At 35.2% G+C, this 18059-nt stretch overlaps 1 protein-coding gene across 4 annotated transcripts in view; it reads left to right on the plus strand.

Moving 5' to 3' along the window:
* LOC118896066 (UDP-glucuronosyltransferase 2C1-like) overlaps positions 1 to 16475 on the plus strand; it is a 62158-nt gene extending 45683 nt beyond the window's left edge. For 2 of the 4 annotated variants that reach the window (XM_036853796.1, XM_036853798.1), the window contains one exon: positions 15983 to 16054. Coding sequence is in view for 1 of the 4 variants with exons in the window: in XM_036853799.1 (XP_036709694.1) it covers positions 15983 to 16049 (67 nt within the window). In the remaining 3 variants the exon portion in view is untranslated. Of the gene's footprint in view, positions 1 to 904; positions 972 to 15982 lie in introns of those variants that run through there. The other 2 variants (XM_036853799.1, XM_036853797.1) reach the window with 2 other exon arrangements.
* Positions 16476 to 18059: the final 1584 nt, after the last annotated feature.

Below are 18059 nucleotides of genomic sequence, written 5' to 3' on the forward strand. Positions count from 1 at the left end.
ACTTAGTTTTAGTTTTGTTAGTAGTTAAACATAGGATGAAAGGATCATTTTTTACTTCAGCAATGATTAAATACAATATTTTTATTTTTAATGGAAAGCCATATATTTCTATTATATTACTGTCAGCCTCAGAGTATTCATTATAGTTCTTTCTGCATGTCTTATCTGGTCAGGAATTTATATGACTACCTTATTTCTAAATGTGTTTATGGAAGCTTATACAAAGAGAAAATGTAACCAAAATAAAAGAAAACTGAAATTTAGAAAACATAATAAAGTAAATATACCAAAATTATGTCATTATACTGACTGTGATTCAGCAGAAAAATGAATGATAATCTTATTAGCATCCAAAACTAAATATAAAGTGAAGCACCAGAACTATTTAACTTAAAGCAGGAATCAAATGTTCTTCATTTGGAACATTGTGGAGAGGGTTTTGGAAGGCAATAGAGAGTACTGAATATAGTCATTGGCTTTACAATCAACAAGCTTAACTTAGAAATTTGGCTCTGCCAGATACTGCTGTGTAGACTTGGACAAATTACTTAACCTTACTGAGATAGCTTTCTCATTTGCAAATGTATAAATATCTCTTAGGATTCCCATATATCTAAGTTAAATGATACATGTAAAGAGCTCTGCACATGGCAGAAGATAACATGTAGTCAATAATTTGTAAACACACACACACACACCGCTCTATCATGCTGAAGGGAACATCCAATTTAAGTCATTTTCAATTTGTCTAATAACCAGTGATTTCAGGTCATATTTTGTACACTGAAATGGTTAACATATGAAAAAACAGAAGTGTTCTAATAATTCAGACACCTTGAGAAAAGTGTATGACTTATTGTTGGAACTATCAACTTTCATATAACAAAGACTGTTTCCCTCACAGGAGTTAGAAGAGTTTGTGCAAAGCTCTGAAAAACTGGAGTTGTGCATAGTTTCGGAAGTTTTAGCCACAGCAATCAGAGAAGAAAAAGAAATAAAAGGAATCCAAATCAGAAAAGAAGAAGTAAAGATGTCACTGTTTGCAGATGACATGATACTTTCACATAGAGAATCCAAAAGATGCTACAGAAAACTACTAGAGCTAATCAATGAATTTGGTAAAGTAGCAGGATACAAAATTAATGCACAGAAATCTCTTGCATTGCTATACACTGATGAAAAATCTGAAAGTGAAATTAAGAAAACACTCCCATTTACCATTGCAACAAAAAGGATAAAATATCTAGGAATAAACCTACCTAAGGAGACAAAAGACCTGTATGCAGAAAACTATAAGACACTGATGAAAGAAATTAAAGATGATACAAACAGATGGAGAAATATACCATGTTCTTGGATTGGAAGAATCAACATTGTGAAAATGACTATACTACCCAAAGCAATCTACAGAGTCAATGCAATCCCTATCAAACTACCACTGGCATTTTTCAGAGAACTAGAACAAAAAATTTCACAATTTGTATGGAGACACAAAAGACCCTGAATAGCCAAAGCAATCTTGAGAAAGAAAAACGGAACTGGAGGAATCAGGCTCCCTGACTTCAGATTATACTACAAAGCTACAGTAATCAAGACAGTATGGTACTGGCACAAAAACAGAAATATAGATCAATGGAATAGGATAGAAAGCCCAGAGATAAACCCATGCACCTATGGTCAACTAATCTATGACAAAAGAGGCAAGGATATACAATGTATATAAGACAGTCTCTTCAATAAGCAGTGCTGGGAAAACCAGACAGCTACTTGTAAAAGAATGAAATTAGAACACTCCCTAACACCATACACAAAAATAAACTCAAAATGGATTAAAGACCTAAATGTAAGACTGGACACTATAAAACTCTTAAAGGAAAACATAGGAAGAATGTTCCTTGACATAAATCACAGCAAGATCTTTTTTGACACACCTCCTAGAGTAATGGAAATAAAAACAAAAATAAATAAATGAAACAATTCATTTGGACCTAATGAAACTTAAAAGCTTTTGCACAACAAAGGAAACTATGAACAAGATGAAAAGACAACACTCAGAATGGGAGAAAATATTTGCAAATGAATCAACAGACAAAGGATTAATCTCCAAAATATATAAACAGCTCATTCAGCTCAATATTAAAAAAACAAACAACCCAGTCCAAAAATGGGCAGAAGACCTAAATAGACATTTCTCCAAAGAAGACATACAGATGGCCAAGAGGCACATGAAAAGCTGCTCAACATCACTAATTATTAGAGAAATGCAAATCAAAACTACAATGAGGTGTCACCTCACACCAGTTAGAATGGGCATCATCAGAAAATCTACAAACAGCAAATGCTGGAGAGGGTGTGGAGAAAAGGGAACCCTCTTGCACTGTTGGTGGGAATGTAAATTGATTCAGCCACTATGGAGAACAGTATGGAGGTTCCTTAAAAAACTAAAAATAGAAGTACCATACTACCCAGCAATCCCACTACTGGGCATATACCCAGAGAAAACCATAATTCAAAAAGACACATGCACTCCAAAGTTCATTGCAGCACTATTTACAATAGCCAGGTCATGGAAGCAACCTAAATGCCCACTTACAGATGAATGGATAAAGAAGATGTGGTACATATATACAGTGGAATATTACTCAGCCATAAAAAGGAATGAAATTGGGTCATATGTAGGTACGTGGATGGACCTCGAGACTGTCATACAAAGTGAAGTAAGTCAGAAAGAGAAAAACAAATATCATATATTAACGCATATATGTGGAATCTAGAAAAATGGTACAGATGATCTGGTTTGCAAGGCATAAATAGAGACACAGATGTAGAGAACAAACATATGGACATGGGGACGAGGGGTGGTGGGATGAATTGGGAGATTAGGATTGACATATATACACTAATATGTATAAAACAGATAACTAATAAGAACCTGCTGTATAAAAAAAATAAATAAAATAAAATTCAAGAATAAATAAGAACCTTAAAAAAAAAAAAAACAAGTGTACCATACTAATGTTAGATGCTAGTAATAGCAGAAATTGGGTGTGGGGTTTATGGAAATTCTGCAATTTTTCTGTAAATGTAAATGTATTCTAAAACATAAACTTAAAAAACAATCTGAAAAAAAATTGTAATTGGAAAATATTTTTTTTAATGAATGAAAACACAACAGTCCAAATCAATAGATGTGGAGAAGCAGGACTCAGAGAGGAATTTATAGGTGCAAGTGCCTACATTAAATAAGAAAAAAGATCTAAAAATCAATAAACTAATATTATACTTTAAAGAACTATAAAAAGAAGGCAAACTAAACCAAAAGATAGCAGAAGGAAAAAAATAATGGAGTTAGAGCAGAGATAAACAAAATGAACAAAAAAAGAAAAACCAGAGAAAATCAATAATACCTAAACCTGGTTCTTTGGAAAGGTCAGCAAAATTATCAAACTTTTAGCTAAACTGCCAGAGAGAAAAAAAAAGTAGATGCAAATAATTTTAAATTGAGAAATGAATCTAGGGAGATTACTAATGGCTTTTCAAAGATAAAAATTTTATAAGAGGATATGAAGGAGGTGTAGCCAAGATGGGAGAGTAAGAATACCCCAGCTTACCTCTTCCCACAGTGAGACAGATAAGGGGGATGAAGAAGTGGTATAGTCAAGACTCATACCACCAAGTGAGCAAATTAGCAAAGGTTGTCCCCAAGGAGTGCATAGTTCAAGCCCAACAAACATTAGGCTCCCCAGACCAGGGCTCTGGCACCCGGAAGCCATGCCCCCAAAACAATGGCCTTAAAGGCCAGTGGAGAGTACTTTCAGAAGAGCTAAGGGCTCATAGTAATCAATCTGCCACAACAAGAGGACACAGGTAGCCCAAATACAGGAACCCCTAGAGCATCTAAGTCTGGTGACCGGATGAGGGTGCACTGCTTGGATGGATAGGATGTCTAACACAAAAGGCCACTTTTCCAAGGTCAGGAAATGTAACCAACCTTCAGATACATAAAAATAAAAACAGCAAGTTGGGTGAAATAAGGCAACAGAGGAATATGTTGCAAATGAAGCAACAACATAAAACCCCAGAAAAAGAACTAAGTGAAGTGGACATAGGCAATCTACCCCATAGAGAGTTCAAGGTAATGATTGTAAAGATGTTCAGAAAAACTGGGGAGAAGATTAAATAAACAGAGTGAGAAGGTAGAAGTTTTTAGCAAAAAATTAGAAAATATAAATAAGAACAAAACAAAGATGAACAATACAATAACTGAAATGATAAATACACCAGAAAGAATCAACAGTAGATTAGATGATACAGAGACATCGGTCAGCGAGCTGAAAGACAAAGTAGTGGAAATCATTGAAGTTGAACAGAAAAAAGAATAAAAAGAAAGGAAGACAGTTTAAGAGACTTCTGTGACAACATCAAGCACATTAACATTTGCATTATAGGTCTCCCAGAAGGAGAAGAGAGGCAGAAAGGGGCAGAGAACATATTTGAAGACGTAATAGCTATAATTCCCTAATTTGGGAAAGGAAACAGTCATCTAGTCGTAGGAAGCAGAGACAATCCCAAACAGGATCAACCCAAAGAAGACCACACCAAGACACATTGCAATTAAAATGGCACAAATTAAGAGAAAATTTTAAAAGCAGCAAGGGAAAAGGAACAAGTTACTTACAAGGAAACTCCCATAAGCCTATTGGCTAACTTTTCAGCAGAAACACTGCAGACCTGAAGGGAGTGGCACAATATATAATATTTAAAATGATGAAAGGGGAAAACCTACTACCAGGAATACTCTCACCAGCAAGGCTCTCATTCATGTTTGATGGAGAGATCAAAAGTTTTACAAGCAAGCAAAAGTTAAAGAGTTCAGCACCACTAAACCAGGTGTACAAGAAATGTTAAGGGGACTTTTCTAAGTGAGAGAGAAAAGGTCACAACTAGAAACATGAAAATCACAAAAGGAAAAATTGGTAAAGGCAAATATATAGTAAAGTTAGTAAATCAGCCAGGTATAAAGCTAGAAGGAAGGTTAAAACACAAAAGTAATACAATCATGTATACTCATAATAAGTAGTTAAGAGATACATGAAACTAAAAGGTTTAAAATATGATGTCAAAAATAGTAAGTGTGGTGAGGGAAGTAAAAATGCAAGGTTGTTAAAATGCACTTGAACTTAAGAGATCAGCAACTTAAAATAATCATGTATTTTCACATATATATGTATGTATTTTGCTAAATACAGTGTGGGGAATAAGACAATAACTATGCAATAGCTTTACATGTTGTAACTAGACTTATCGTGATAATCATTTTGAGAGGTATAGAAATACCAAATAGCTGTATTGTGTAACAGGAACTAACATAGTGTTGTAGGTTAGTTATACTTCAAAACAGAAAAGAAAAAACAACCTCATGGAAAAACAGATCAGATTTGTGGTTACCAGAGGCAGGGGATTGGGGAAGGGACAATTGGAGGAAGGTGGTTAAAAGTTTCAAACTTCCAGTTATACGATAAATGAGTACTAGGAATGCAATATACATCATAAATAAACACTGCTGTATGTTATATATGAAAATTCTTGAGAGTAAATCTTGAGTTCTCATGTCAAGGAATTTTTTTTTCTATTTCTTTAATTTTGTACCTACATAAGATGATGGATATTCACTTATTCACTTATCACTTATTGTGATAATCATTTCATAATGTATGTAAGTAAAATTATAATGCTATACAACTTAAACTTAGTGCTGTATGTCAATTATATATCAACAAAACTGGAAGAAAATAGGATATTATCAAAAATTGCACAACAAAGTTAGACAACCTGGAAGACGTGGATAAATACCTTGAAAAACTCAATTTACTTACACTGACTAAGCAAGAAATAGAGTATTTCAACAGACCTATATCAAATTAAGAGACTGAGATAGTAATCAAAACCTACCAAAAAGGAAAAGTCTTGGAGAGATAGCATCACTGGCAAGTTCTATCAAACATTTATATAATTAAATAATTAAGTAATCCATTTCAAATATTCCAAAAAAAGTGAAAAGAAGGAAACATTAAATAATGCTGTGAGGCTAGATTTACCTGATGTGAAAGCGTGTGTATTGCCGAAACCTGCTTTCAGTTTCAAGGTTCGTTGGACTCACCGGCAAAATAACCACTCGTCTCACACAACTGAACAGATTTAATTAATTTCTTTAAAAGAAGATGATTTAACTTAATTTCAATATACAGTCATTAGAAGGGGATGAATAAAAGTACTAGAAAGACATAACAGAATATACATCACCAGATTGGGCCAACACCTTCATCCAGATTCAAACAGCAGTTGGGAAATCCCGAGTAACAGTAATCTGGAGTCCCAGCTGGGAAGGGTCCCAGGCGGTGCGTCCACCTCAGGGGTGAAACTTCAAATTGTAGTTCTGGGGGCTTCCGTTTATAATTCCAGGCCACAAACTGATGTCATCAGTTTGCATGCAAAAATGCAGCTCTGGTTCAACTGTAACAATGCTGTTGATTTCACCATAAGAGTCACAAGATTTTCTAGACCCCAGGGGACTAGCCAGGTCCCCAGGGCTCAAGAAATTCCAAGACCCACTCCCTTTCTTATTGTACTTGCTGCTTGACTTGTTAGTAACAATTGTTAGGTGTGCAAGCAGGCATGCAGTCCAGGCAGGGTCACAAGTCGGTCAGAGGCCTTCTTTTGCCTCTGAAGCCTAAACAAGACTACTTTACTAGTTTTCCCAACAGCCAGATAAAGACACCACAAAAGAATAAAATTACGGACCATGATCATTTCTAAATATGGATATTAAAATACTCAAGAAAATATTTGCAGATCTAATCCACTAGAATATTGAAAGGAGTATTCACCGTAGTAAAATGATACTTACTCTATTTGTGCAAAGGTGGTTCAGCAAATGTAAATCAATGCATATAATACAGCCCATGAATATAATGAAGGGAAAAACAAACAAACAAACAAATGATCATTTTAACTTACACAGCAAAGGAAGTTGAGAAAATCCAACATTCTTTTGATGAAAACTCTCAAGAAACTTAGGAATAGAGGGAGAAGTCCTCAATATGATACAGGATACTTTTGAAAAACCCACAGCTTATATCATACTCAGTGGTGTAAACTGAAAGCTTTCTTCCTAAGATCAGGAAAAATACAAGGTTGTATTGTTTCACTGCTGCTATTTAACCTTATACCAGAAGTTCTAGCATAGGAATGACACAGGAAAAAGAAATAAAAATGCATCCACATTGGAATGAGAGAGGTAAAGCAATGTGTATTTGCAGATGACATGATACTATACATAGAAAATCTCAAAGAATTCACAGAAAGCTACTAGGGATAATAATCAAACTTAACTAAGGTGCATAATACAAGATTAACAGCAAAAATCAGTTTTGTTGACACACAGGGTCAGTGAACACTCTGAACATGAAATTTTTAAAATTCCATTTACTAGAGCAACAAAACAAATTAAATACTTAAGAATAAATCTAACCAAGGAGGTAAAACATTTGCATGATGACAACCACAAAACATTATTATTATTATTATTATTATTATTATTATTATTATTATTATTATTATTATTATTATTATTATTATTACTGTGCTGCGTGGCATACAGGATCTTAGTTCCCCAACCAGGGATCGAACCTGTGCCCCCTGCAGTGGAAGCTCAGGGCCCTAACCACTGGACCGCCAGGGAATTCCCCACAAAACATTATTGCTGCAAGAAATTAAAGAATACCTAAATACATGGAAACTCATCCTATGTATGTTCATGATAGGAATACTTAACATGGTTAAGATGTCAACACTATCTAAAACAATCTACAGATTTAATGCAATGCCTATCAAAACTCTAACAGCCTTTTTGTAGAAATAAAAAAATCCAATCCTCAACCTCATATGGAACTACAAGAACCACAAATAGACGAAACAATCCTGAAAAACAACAAAGTTAAAGGACTCACACTTTCAAACACTGAAGTTAGAAATTTACTATAAACCTACAGTAAATTAACAGTGTGGTAATGGGAAAAGGGCAGACATATAAACCAATAGAATAGAAGACAGAGTAGAAATTAACCCTCACACGTATGGGCAATTGATTTTCAACAAGGATGCAAGACGATTCAGTGGGGAAAGACAGTCTTCTCAACAAATAGTGCTTGTAAAATCTTGATATCCACATGCAAAGGAATAAAGTTGGACACTTACCTTAAAAAAATTAACTCAAAATGGACCAGAGACAAACTTTAGAAGTAAAAATATAATACTTTTACAAGAAAATCCTAAGGGAAAATTTCATCACATTGTATTTTGCTATGATTTCATAGGTATGGCACCAAAAGCACAAACAATAAAAGAAAAAGTAAATAAACTGGACTTCATCAAATGCAGAACTTTTGTGCATCAAAAGATACTATTATAAAAAATAAATAAAAGGAAAACAGCAAGGGTTGGTGAGAATGTGGAGAAATAGGACCTTGTGCGTTACACTTCTGTTACCAAATGCAAGTTTGTATACCTGATGCACAGTGAGTCCAGACAAACCAAAACATAGGAGTTTGGAGCAGAGAAAGGTTTACTGCAAGTCCACGAAGGAGGTGGGTGGCTTGTGCCCAGAAAACCCTGAACTCTCATAAGGGTTTCAACAAAGCACTTTTAAAGGCAAGGTAAGAGAGGTGTGTGGTTAGTCGTTGCAAACTTCTTGATGTAGGACTGTACTTTGTTCTTGCCACTCTCCAAGTAGGTCAGGTCACGATGTTCCTGTAAACCTCCAACAAGACAAATATTGTTTTCTGTTCTGCAACTTTTATCTCTATATTAATGGACTCTTAAAGGTCAGAGCCTTGAGAATAGGCTATCCTGTACATTTCAGTCTGTAAGCAACATTATTTCACAAAAGGTGGAGAGCCAGCATGACCAACACAGGAAACAGAACAGAAAGATTAAAGTAAAATTTGTTCTTCTCTATTATACTCATAAGAGTGCAAAATGATGCATCTGCTCTGAAAAACATTTTTGTTGTTCCTCACTAAGTTAAACATAGAGCTGTTATATGACCCGGTAATTCTAATCCTGACTATTTATGAAGAGGAATTGAAATCAGGGACTCAAACAGATATTTGTACAACAATGGTCACAGCAACATTATTCACAATACCAAAATGAATGGATAAAGAAAATGTGATATACACACAAAATGGAATATTATTTAGCCTTAAAAAGAAAGGAAATTCTGATATGCTACAACATACATGAACCTTGAAGACATAATGCTAAGTGAAATAATGTTGTCAGAAGACAAATACTGTATGATTCCACTTATATCAGATACCTAGATTAGACAAATTCATGGAGACAGAAAGTAGAATAGAGGTACCAGGGGCTAGAGAGTAGGGGGATTAGGGAGTTATTGCTTAATGATACAGAGTTTATGTAGGGAAGATGAAAACATTTGGGGTATAGATAGTGCTTATGGTTACACATCATTGTGGATATATTTAGTGCCACCAAATTCTATACTTACAATACTTTAAAATGATAGACATCATTATGTATATTTTACTATAATAAAAAAGGCAATACTTGATTCTAAGTTACTACCAAGTATATAACAAAGATCAAAGCCCTAACAATTTCTTAGTGAGGTAAATGACATTCCTTCCCTTTGCCTCTGAAAACTTTGTTTCAAAAATCCACTTTACCAGAATGGCCTAGTAATACCAATATACACTTGTTTCAGATACAGATTGTCTTTTATCTTCATCTACAAGTTAGAATTAAACTGATGATGATAGCCTATCGACTAGGATTATTGCAAGCATTTGAAAACACTGTTGTGGTGTCAATGGTTTAAAAACATTCATTACTTAATCACCTAGGACCTCAGTTTGCTTGTGTATTACCTGGAGTCATCAAACCTGATTAATTCTAAGTTAACTGCCTCCTTCTGATGGGATGTGATTCTAAAAATCTTCTAATAGAGTAAATGCACTTGTCTTAGCAGGTTCTGTGGAGATAACACAGGAAAAGAAACCAGAAACACTAAGAGCAAATACCTGGCTATCTGGATGGATTCCACAGAATTATGGTCTTGATAAGACCAAAGAGAAGCAAAATTAAATAATTTTGCTTAATTATGAATGAGGAATAATCTGAATGATTACTCAATAACAGATAATTTGTATTCAAAATAAGAAAAAAAAAACTTAATTTCTTCTTCACATTTCTTCTGGAGCTTGTTAAAGAAAAACTTATTCATGACACTTGCTAAAGACTGTAAGACACACTTTAGTCAAGACCACCATGATAAGTACAGTTACTACTGCATGGACTTTTACAGTAAGACAGAGAGATTGGACTAAACTCTGAATGCAGAAAGAAAAGTGGGAAATTTATAACCAAAGTGCAGAGAGGGAGGTCAGTGGATGGAAAATTACTAAGAGGAAACATCAGGGTCAAGGCAGGATGCTGACAAAACTAACCTAATCTGATTCTTGTTGACGGCAGGCCAGGGTGATCAGCCATCGCTTGGCAGATGGTGAAAGAGGAAGCAACAGCTAAAAAGAGCGATCAGGTATCAGTACTGGGAGAATCTAGCTAAACTGACTTAGAAGGATGGTTGCGGGCTTCCCTGGTGGCACAGTGGTTGAGAATCTGCCTGCCAATGCAGGGGACACGGGTTCGAGCCCTGGTCTGGGAAGATCCCACATGCCGCGGAGCAACTGGGCCCGTGAGCCACAACTACTGAGCCTGCGCGTCTGGAGCCTGTGCTCCGCAACAAGAGAGGCCGCGATAGTGAGAGGCCCGCGCACCGCGATGAAGAGTGGCCCCCGCTTGCCGCAACAAGAGGAAGCCCTCGCAGAGAAACGAAGATTCAACACAGCCATAACTAACTAAGTAAATAAATAAATAAAAAAAAAAAATTAAAAAAAAAAAAAAAAAAAAAAGAAGGATGGTTGCTAAAATTGCGCAATGCAGAGATAAACAAAAAGCCCCCAAATCAGGGTCTACTTGAAAAGAGAGTTCAGAGGAGCCTGACTAGAGTTTGGTCAAAACTGGAATCTTTATCAAGCACTAACATAAATATGGTATTTATAATTCTTCCGTTTATGATACAATCTCTCCCTCCTCAGAATCAGAGCCAAAGAAGGTACCTTTACATCAGCCTCTCATTATCTTTTGTATAGAATATTGCAGCACCCTCCTGGCTTTCTGTATCCATTATCTTCCTCCTCTCTTCACTTTTCCCACAGTAGCTATTTGAAAAATCAATCTGATAAGCCATTTCACCATCTACAATATTATAAACGGTCCAAATTACTTATAATCAATTCAAAATCCAATTTTTAAAACAGAGTACTACATAAACTTGCCCAGGTCGATCTTTCTAGCCTGTTATGCCAACATTCTCACATTGAAACCCTGCACATCTCAACTCCCTTTCCCTATTAAGGCAAGCGTTTATTTTCTTAAATCCCTCCATTCCTTTTTATTAAAGTATTCTCACCCCAGCAACTTGTCCAATGTCAAGTACTCTCCATCGGTTAACTCTGCACAAACTTTTCACAGGTGTGGAATGACTTAATTGCTGGAATTACTAATTGCTCCTTAGCCTGGAATAATTAATTGCTGCTTTCCTAAGAGTCTATAGTAATTTATATATGGCCTCATGGCACAGAATTATGCAGAAGATGCTACCTAATTGAATTAATGATTTATAAAGGTGTCATGATTTTCTGTATCTGAAACTCTTACTAATGATATACATTTTATTTTTAGGTCATCCCAAAACCAGAGCTTTTATTACTCACTGTGGAACCAATGGGATCTATGAAGCTATTTACCACAGCGTCCCTATGGTGGGAGTTCCCCTGTTTGGTGATCAGCATGATAATATTGCTTGTATAAAAGCCAAAGGGGCAGCTGTCGAATTAAACTTGCACACAATTACGAGTTTCAATCTCCTTAACACTTTGAACACAGTTATTAACAACCCTTCGTGAGTATAGACTATATTCTTTTCTGAGAAGCGTCGGTATTTTAAAAGGAGTAAATTGTTTCATTCTGTTAAATTGACTACTTTTACATAATCACTAGGACATAACTAACATCAAATATGATTGTCTTACACTTCTCAAATTCTCTGAAAGTATTTAGATTCACCTACTGTTACTGGGTAATAGATTCCAACCTCAAAGAAATACTAAAAATCACTTAACTCTCCACATGCAGCTATAACCATCAGTATAGAAATATTACTTTAGGTATTTCCTCGTGCTAATTTATAACTAGAAAAAAAAGATAGAACTACTTTTATAAAAATAGGATCATTCTACTTGTTAATTAAAAACATCCTATATTGGTATATTTTAATTGAAAACAAGAGAAAGACAGTGAGGTAAAGAGTGTGAGACAGTGAGATCCAAATGGAGACATAGAAGACCCCAGCCTCCCTGTCCCTTGACAAAGATCAACATTTAGACACGACAGTACCCATAAACAAAAACATCTCTGGGAGAGCTCTAAAGTCCACTTAAGGAATTTTAGCAACACTGTGGAACTAAAAAATCCTGAGAATAATCACAAAAAAAACAGAATGAAGACAGTTTCATTCTACCCGTATCATCCCATTTCCAAGCCAGCATTACTCAACACCAAGAGAGAACTTCCCAGCTAGAAAGAGTTTTTTTCAACAGGAAAGGGTGAGTCGAGTGACCAGGTTCTAAAGCCTTTAGGGGCACAGAAACAGAAACACAAATCCTAAATTGTAGCTACTACAAAGCTACAGTTCTTTTAAAAGTATGGTACTGGCATAAAAACAGACACATAGACCAATGGACAGGCTTGAGTGTCCACAAGTAAACTCTCACATATAAGGTAAAAAAATATTTGACAAAAGAGCCAAGAATACTCAATAAGAAAACAGTAGTGTCTTCAATAAATGGTGCTGGGGAACCTAGATAATCTCATATAGGAGAATGAAATTGGACCCTTATCTTACATCACTTACAAAAATTAACTAGAAATGGATTAAAAACTTAAACATAAGACCTGAAACCATACAACTCCTGGAAGAAAACATAGAGGAAAAAAGCTCCTTGACAAGGGTCTTTGTAACAATTTTTTGGATATGCCAACGACAGCACAAGGAACAAATACAAAAATCAACAAGTGGGCTACATCAAATTTAAAAGCTCCTGCACAGCAAAAGAAATGATCTACAAAAAGAAAGAAAATGTACAAAATGGGAGAAAATATTTGCAAATTAGATATCTGATAAGGTTAAAATACAAAATATATAAAAACTCATATAACTCAAGTAAAGAAAAATTTAAAAATTAGTAGAGTTACTGAATAGACATTTTTCCAAAGAAGATGTACAAATGGCCAACAGATACTTGAAAGGGGACTTGACATCAGTAAGCATCAGGAAATGAAAATCAAAACCACAATGAGATATCACCTCACATTTATTAGAACGGCCATGATCGAAAGAAAAGGTATAACAAATGTTGGTGAGGAAGTGAAGAAGCGTGTTGGTAGAAATGTAAATTGCTGTAACCACTATGGAAAATAGGAAGGAGGTTCCTCCAAAAATTTAAAATAGAACTACTACATCATTCAGCAATGCCACTTTGGGGTATACATCTAAAGGAAATTACAACAGAATATGGAAGAGATACCTGCATTTCTATGTTCATTGTAGCATTATTCATAACAACTAAGATATAAAAACAACCTAAGTGGGCTTCCCTGGTGGCACAGTGGTTGAGAATCTGCCTGCCAATGCAGGGGACACGGGTTCGAGCCCTGGTCTGGGAAGATCCCACATGCCCCGGAGCAACTGGGCCCGTGAGCCACAATTACTGAGCCTGTGCGTCTGGAGCCTGTGCTCCGCAACAAGAGAGGCCACGATAATGAGAGGCCTGCGCACCGCGATGAAGAGTGGCCCCCGCTCGCCGCAACTGGAAAAGGCCCTCACGCAGAAACGAAGACCCAACACAGCCAAAAATAAATAAATAAATAAATAAATTTATAAAAACAACCTAAGTATCCATCAATGGATAAATGGATAAAGAAGATGTGGTATATGTATGTAAAGGAATATTATTCAGCAAAAAGAAAGAAGGAAATCCTGCCATTTGTGCAACATGGCATTTTGCTAAGTTGAAATGTCAGGCAGAGAAAGTCAAATACTGTATGATATCACTTATATGTGTAATCTAAAAAGTCAAATTCATAGAAACTGAAAGCAGATTGGTGGTAACTAGAGTCTAGGGGTTTGGGAAGTGAAGAGATGTTGGTCAAAAGGTACAAACTTTTAGTTTGAAGTGAATAAGTTATAGGGATATTTGTAGTGCATGGTGATTAGCTGTGATTATAAATAAATAAAAATATTCTCAACAGCAAGTGATTATATTTATCATTTTAGTGTATTTCAAATAAATCAAATATATTCTTGGGAAAAAATAAGCTATATTAAAATTAAAAGAATTGCCATGGTTGGATAGATGTTTTTTAATATTAGATAAATTCTTACCAAAATTTTCCTATAATTCTATGTACAAATATTTACATTAGAGTTTAGAATAATTACTTTTTAAATATTTCTAATTTTTGTCAATATAGAATGACTTTTCACTATGAAGTCACTTTTAAACTTCCCATTCATGTCACTTAAACATCACATCTTAATTTTTGTTTGCTGTATTATCATTATAACATGTTCAAAACTTACAACATACACATTTTGTCCATGACCAAAATTTCGAATAACATTTAGCCTTAGTTTTGTATTTATATGGATTTAATGATGCACTTTCTGTTTATTGCAGTCTCTCTATTCCTGGAGGATTTTCTTTTTCATTAATTTTTTTATCTGACAGATATTTTGTTTTTGTGTCTTGGAGGGTTTCTTGTTGCTATTTCCTTGTTTCCTTGAGATATATTCAGAAGTACTTATTCCTTAAATTCTTGGTATTAAGAAAGGCCTATTTTATTTTTTTTAAACCAAAGAGCAACAAGGATTTGATTTTTTTCTGATTTACCGTTCCCTTCCTCAGAACTTTCTACATGCTCTTCCACTATCTTCTACAATTTAATGTTCTATATTCTCCATCAATGATGACTGCACTTCAGTGTGGGAGAATAACCTTCCTCCTTCAACTCCTTCACAGATACAAGGAAATCCTTTTTCTAAGTCAGCCATTCAAAACCTTAAACCAAACCTTGGTCTGGTCTTTGTTCCTTGACAGAAGTTATAAGGGTTAGTGTTCTAGCTATTGCCATTGTTCTATCTCAACACTGGCACTTGCATCCCTCTGTATCTTGAAGCAAAGATTCCAGCATCTACTTACTTTCAGGCCCACTTCTTTCCCAGAGGGTCACATGAAGCTTACTGGTTTCATCTGGAATGTCAGGGCCATGAAGATCACAGACTGAAACCATTTCCCGTTACGATTGAAGACTAGCTCCTTGTTAACACTGACACTCCAGACAGAACCTGGGGAAGGGCGGAGTAGTGGGGGGAAGAGTTCCTTTTTCATAAACTTGCCCCTCATTGCTGCTTCTTGTCACTATCATGTTCCCAATACCATACTCAGCAAAAGAGATCAAATTCTTTATTCTCAACCTACATATTCTACATTCCCTTTTCTGAACTTTCAAAATGCCATTTTCAGTTAGAAATTCTTTTCTCCCCTGCCTCCAATCATTACTGAGACTATGAAACATCCAACAAATTCCAGCAGATAGGCCACCATATCTAGAAATATCTCAAGAGGAAACAAACTTTCATATGCATTCTGACTCTTGGTGATATCAGTTATGACACAACTTATTATATAATTATGTATATACTTTTAATAATATATGTTTTAGATATATCATGTCCTTAACAAATTTTTCAAGTTGCTATCTGTATATTCAATTTTAGCTATAAAGAGAATGCTATGAAGTTATCAAGAATTCACCATGATCAGCCTATGAAACCTCTGGAATGAGCAGTCTTCTGGATTGAGTTTATCATGCGCCATAAAGGAGCCAAACACCTTCGGCCAGCCATCCACAACCTCACCTAGTACCAGTACAATTCTTTGGATGTAATTGGGTTCCTGCTAGCATGCGTGGCAACTTTTATATTCCTGATCACTAAATGTTGCCTGTTTTGTTACTGGAAGTTTGGTAAAACTGCAAAGAAGAAAAAGAGAAAGTAGTTTTTTTTTAACAGTTCGGCTGGAAACTTTGGTAGGATCCATCTGAATTCACCCAGCCACTGATTAGAATAGATTCCTCTCCTGCTTCCCCAGGTTCTTGTCCATTCCTCAGCTTATCAAGTCACAGATCAAAGACTCACCCCAAAAATATGCCACATGATTCAGAATTAAGGTTTAAAATAATCTGTTCTTTAAAAGAGAATATAAACAAAACACATGGAAGTTACTACCATTAAAGTCTCAGTGCTTTATTTATTTCTTTCAGTTCAACCAATTGAGATGCTGTTTGAGACCTTAGGAACATAATGATTAATTCTATTTTCAGTACTGTTCATGCTGAATATTTCCTAAATAACATCGTTTTGGGTCCAGTGTATAAGAATTATTGCATGTTATCTAAAGGAACTAGACAAGAAGTAATGCAAAGCATTACTCTAGCCAGAGCTTCCCTTCTGGTCAGGAAGATCAGGAAACTGTCAGGGTTTCTACTCTGCTGTAAAGCAGATTTTACACCATCCATTTCCTTTCATATGACACATCAAACTTTGTCCCTCTTGGAATACAAAACACTATTTTTGGTCTTTGATTTGAAGATTTCCCTTCATTTGGATATTAATAATGATAGTACTTCATTTGTATTGTAACACTTCGTGGCTTCGGAGAACTAGCTCATTATCATATGTTAGCATGGTTGATGATATGACGGAGCAAAAGTAAATGATTGGAATTTAATTCCTACCCTTTTAAATTAATTTAAAATTTTATTTAATTCTTTCCTACATTAATTTTACTTACAATGTACATATTTGAAAAGAAGAAGCAAACTACTTAAGAGCTACTCTGCAAATACTTAGGGAAGAAAATGTATTTCTCAGAAATGCTATTTTCTATGGGTATGATTTCTCCATCAGAAACTCAAGAGTTTGCCCATTTCTTCCTTTTCCTTTGTCCCATCACTTCCCCTCGTCCTCTCATGAACTGTACTGTGACCACTATAATAAGTACGAGTACCCATAATGGTAATTTAACCTTTAAATTACATAATCTCATCTGCCAAACTTGGAAACATATAATGTTTGCAGTCTTTGTGGAGGAAATGTTTAGTTGAATATTAAATTGTCTATAAAAGTGGATTCTAAGTGAGAAATAAGGGTGCAAGTTTTCTTTAGCCTTGTTTCATAAACTCATATTAGTCCAGAGATAATGTTGACTAGATGTTTTACCCAGTAGTTCATACCAGAGGAGTAAAAGCCACCATCCTGATGATCTATGGACAAAATCTGCCAATCATTAACAAGCATAGTGTTCTGGTCCCTTGAAATAATAAGGCCAATCATCAGATATATGGTCAAATTTTTATCTCATTAGTGACCTTATGAAACAGACTGCAGAGCTGTTGAAAATGTTTGCCTGATGTGAGGCAGTTATTAATTGGCATGTCCAATTTTAACTCTTCCACCTATATAAAAATCATTTTCCAAATCTTATGCCTCTCTAAAGAATTAATGTACTGTTAGAAAAAAGTTAGTGAATTGAACTATTAGACAAATTCAGGGTGTTTAATGTACTAGTAATGTGGGAACTTGAAACACCAGGAAGAACATTGTGAACAAAGTTCTTATGAGCATCAGAGTGACTTAACAAAAATACTTCTCTTCTTAAAACAAAGCAAAGAGATGTAAAATCTCTGGCCTTCATTACTTGGAGAGATGTAAAAGAGCTAATTCACTAAAATTCACTAAAAGGAAATCCTGAGAGCCTACCCAGAAGAAAAGTAAATCAATCTAACAATTTTAT

This window comes from Balaenoptera musculus, chromosome 5 (genome assembly GCF_009873245.2).
Source record: "Balaenoptera musculus isolate JJ_BM4_2016_0621 chromosome 5, mBalMus1.pri.v3, whole genome shotgun sequence".
NCBI lineage: Eukaryota > Metazoa > Chordata > Mammalia > Artiodactyla > Balaenopteridae > Balaenoptera > Balaenoptera musculus.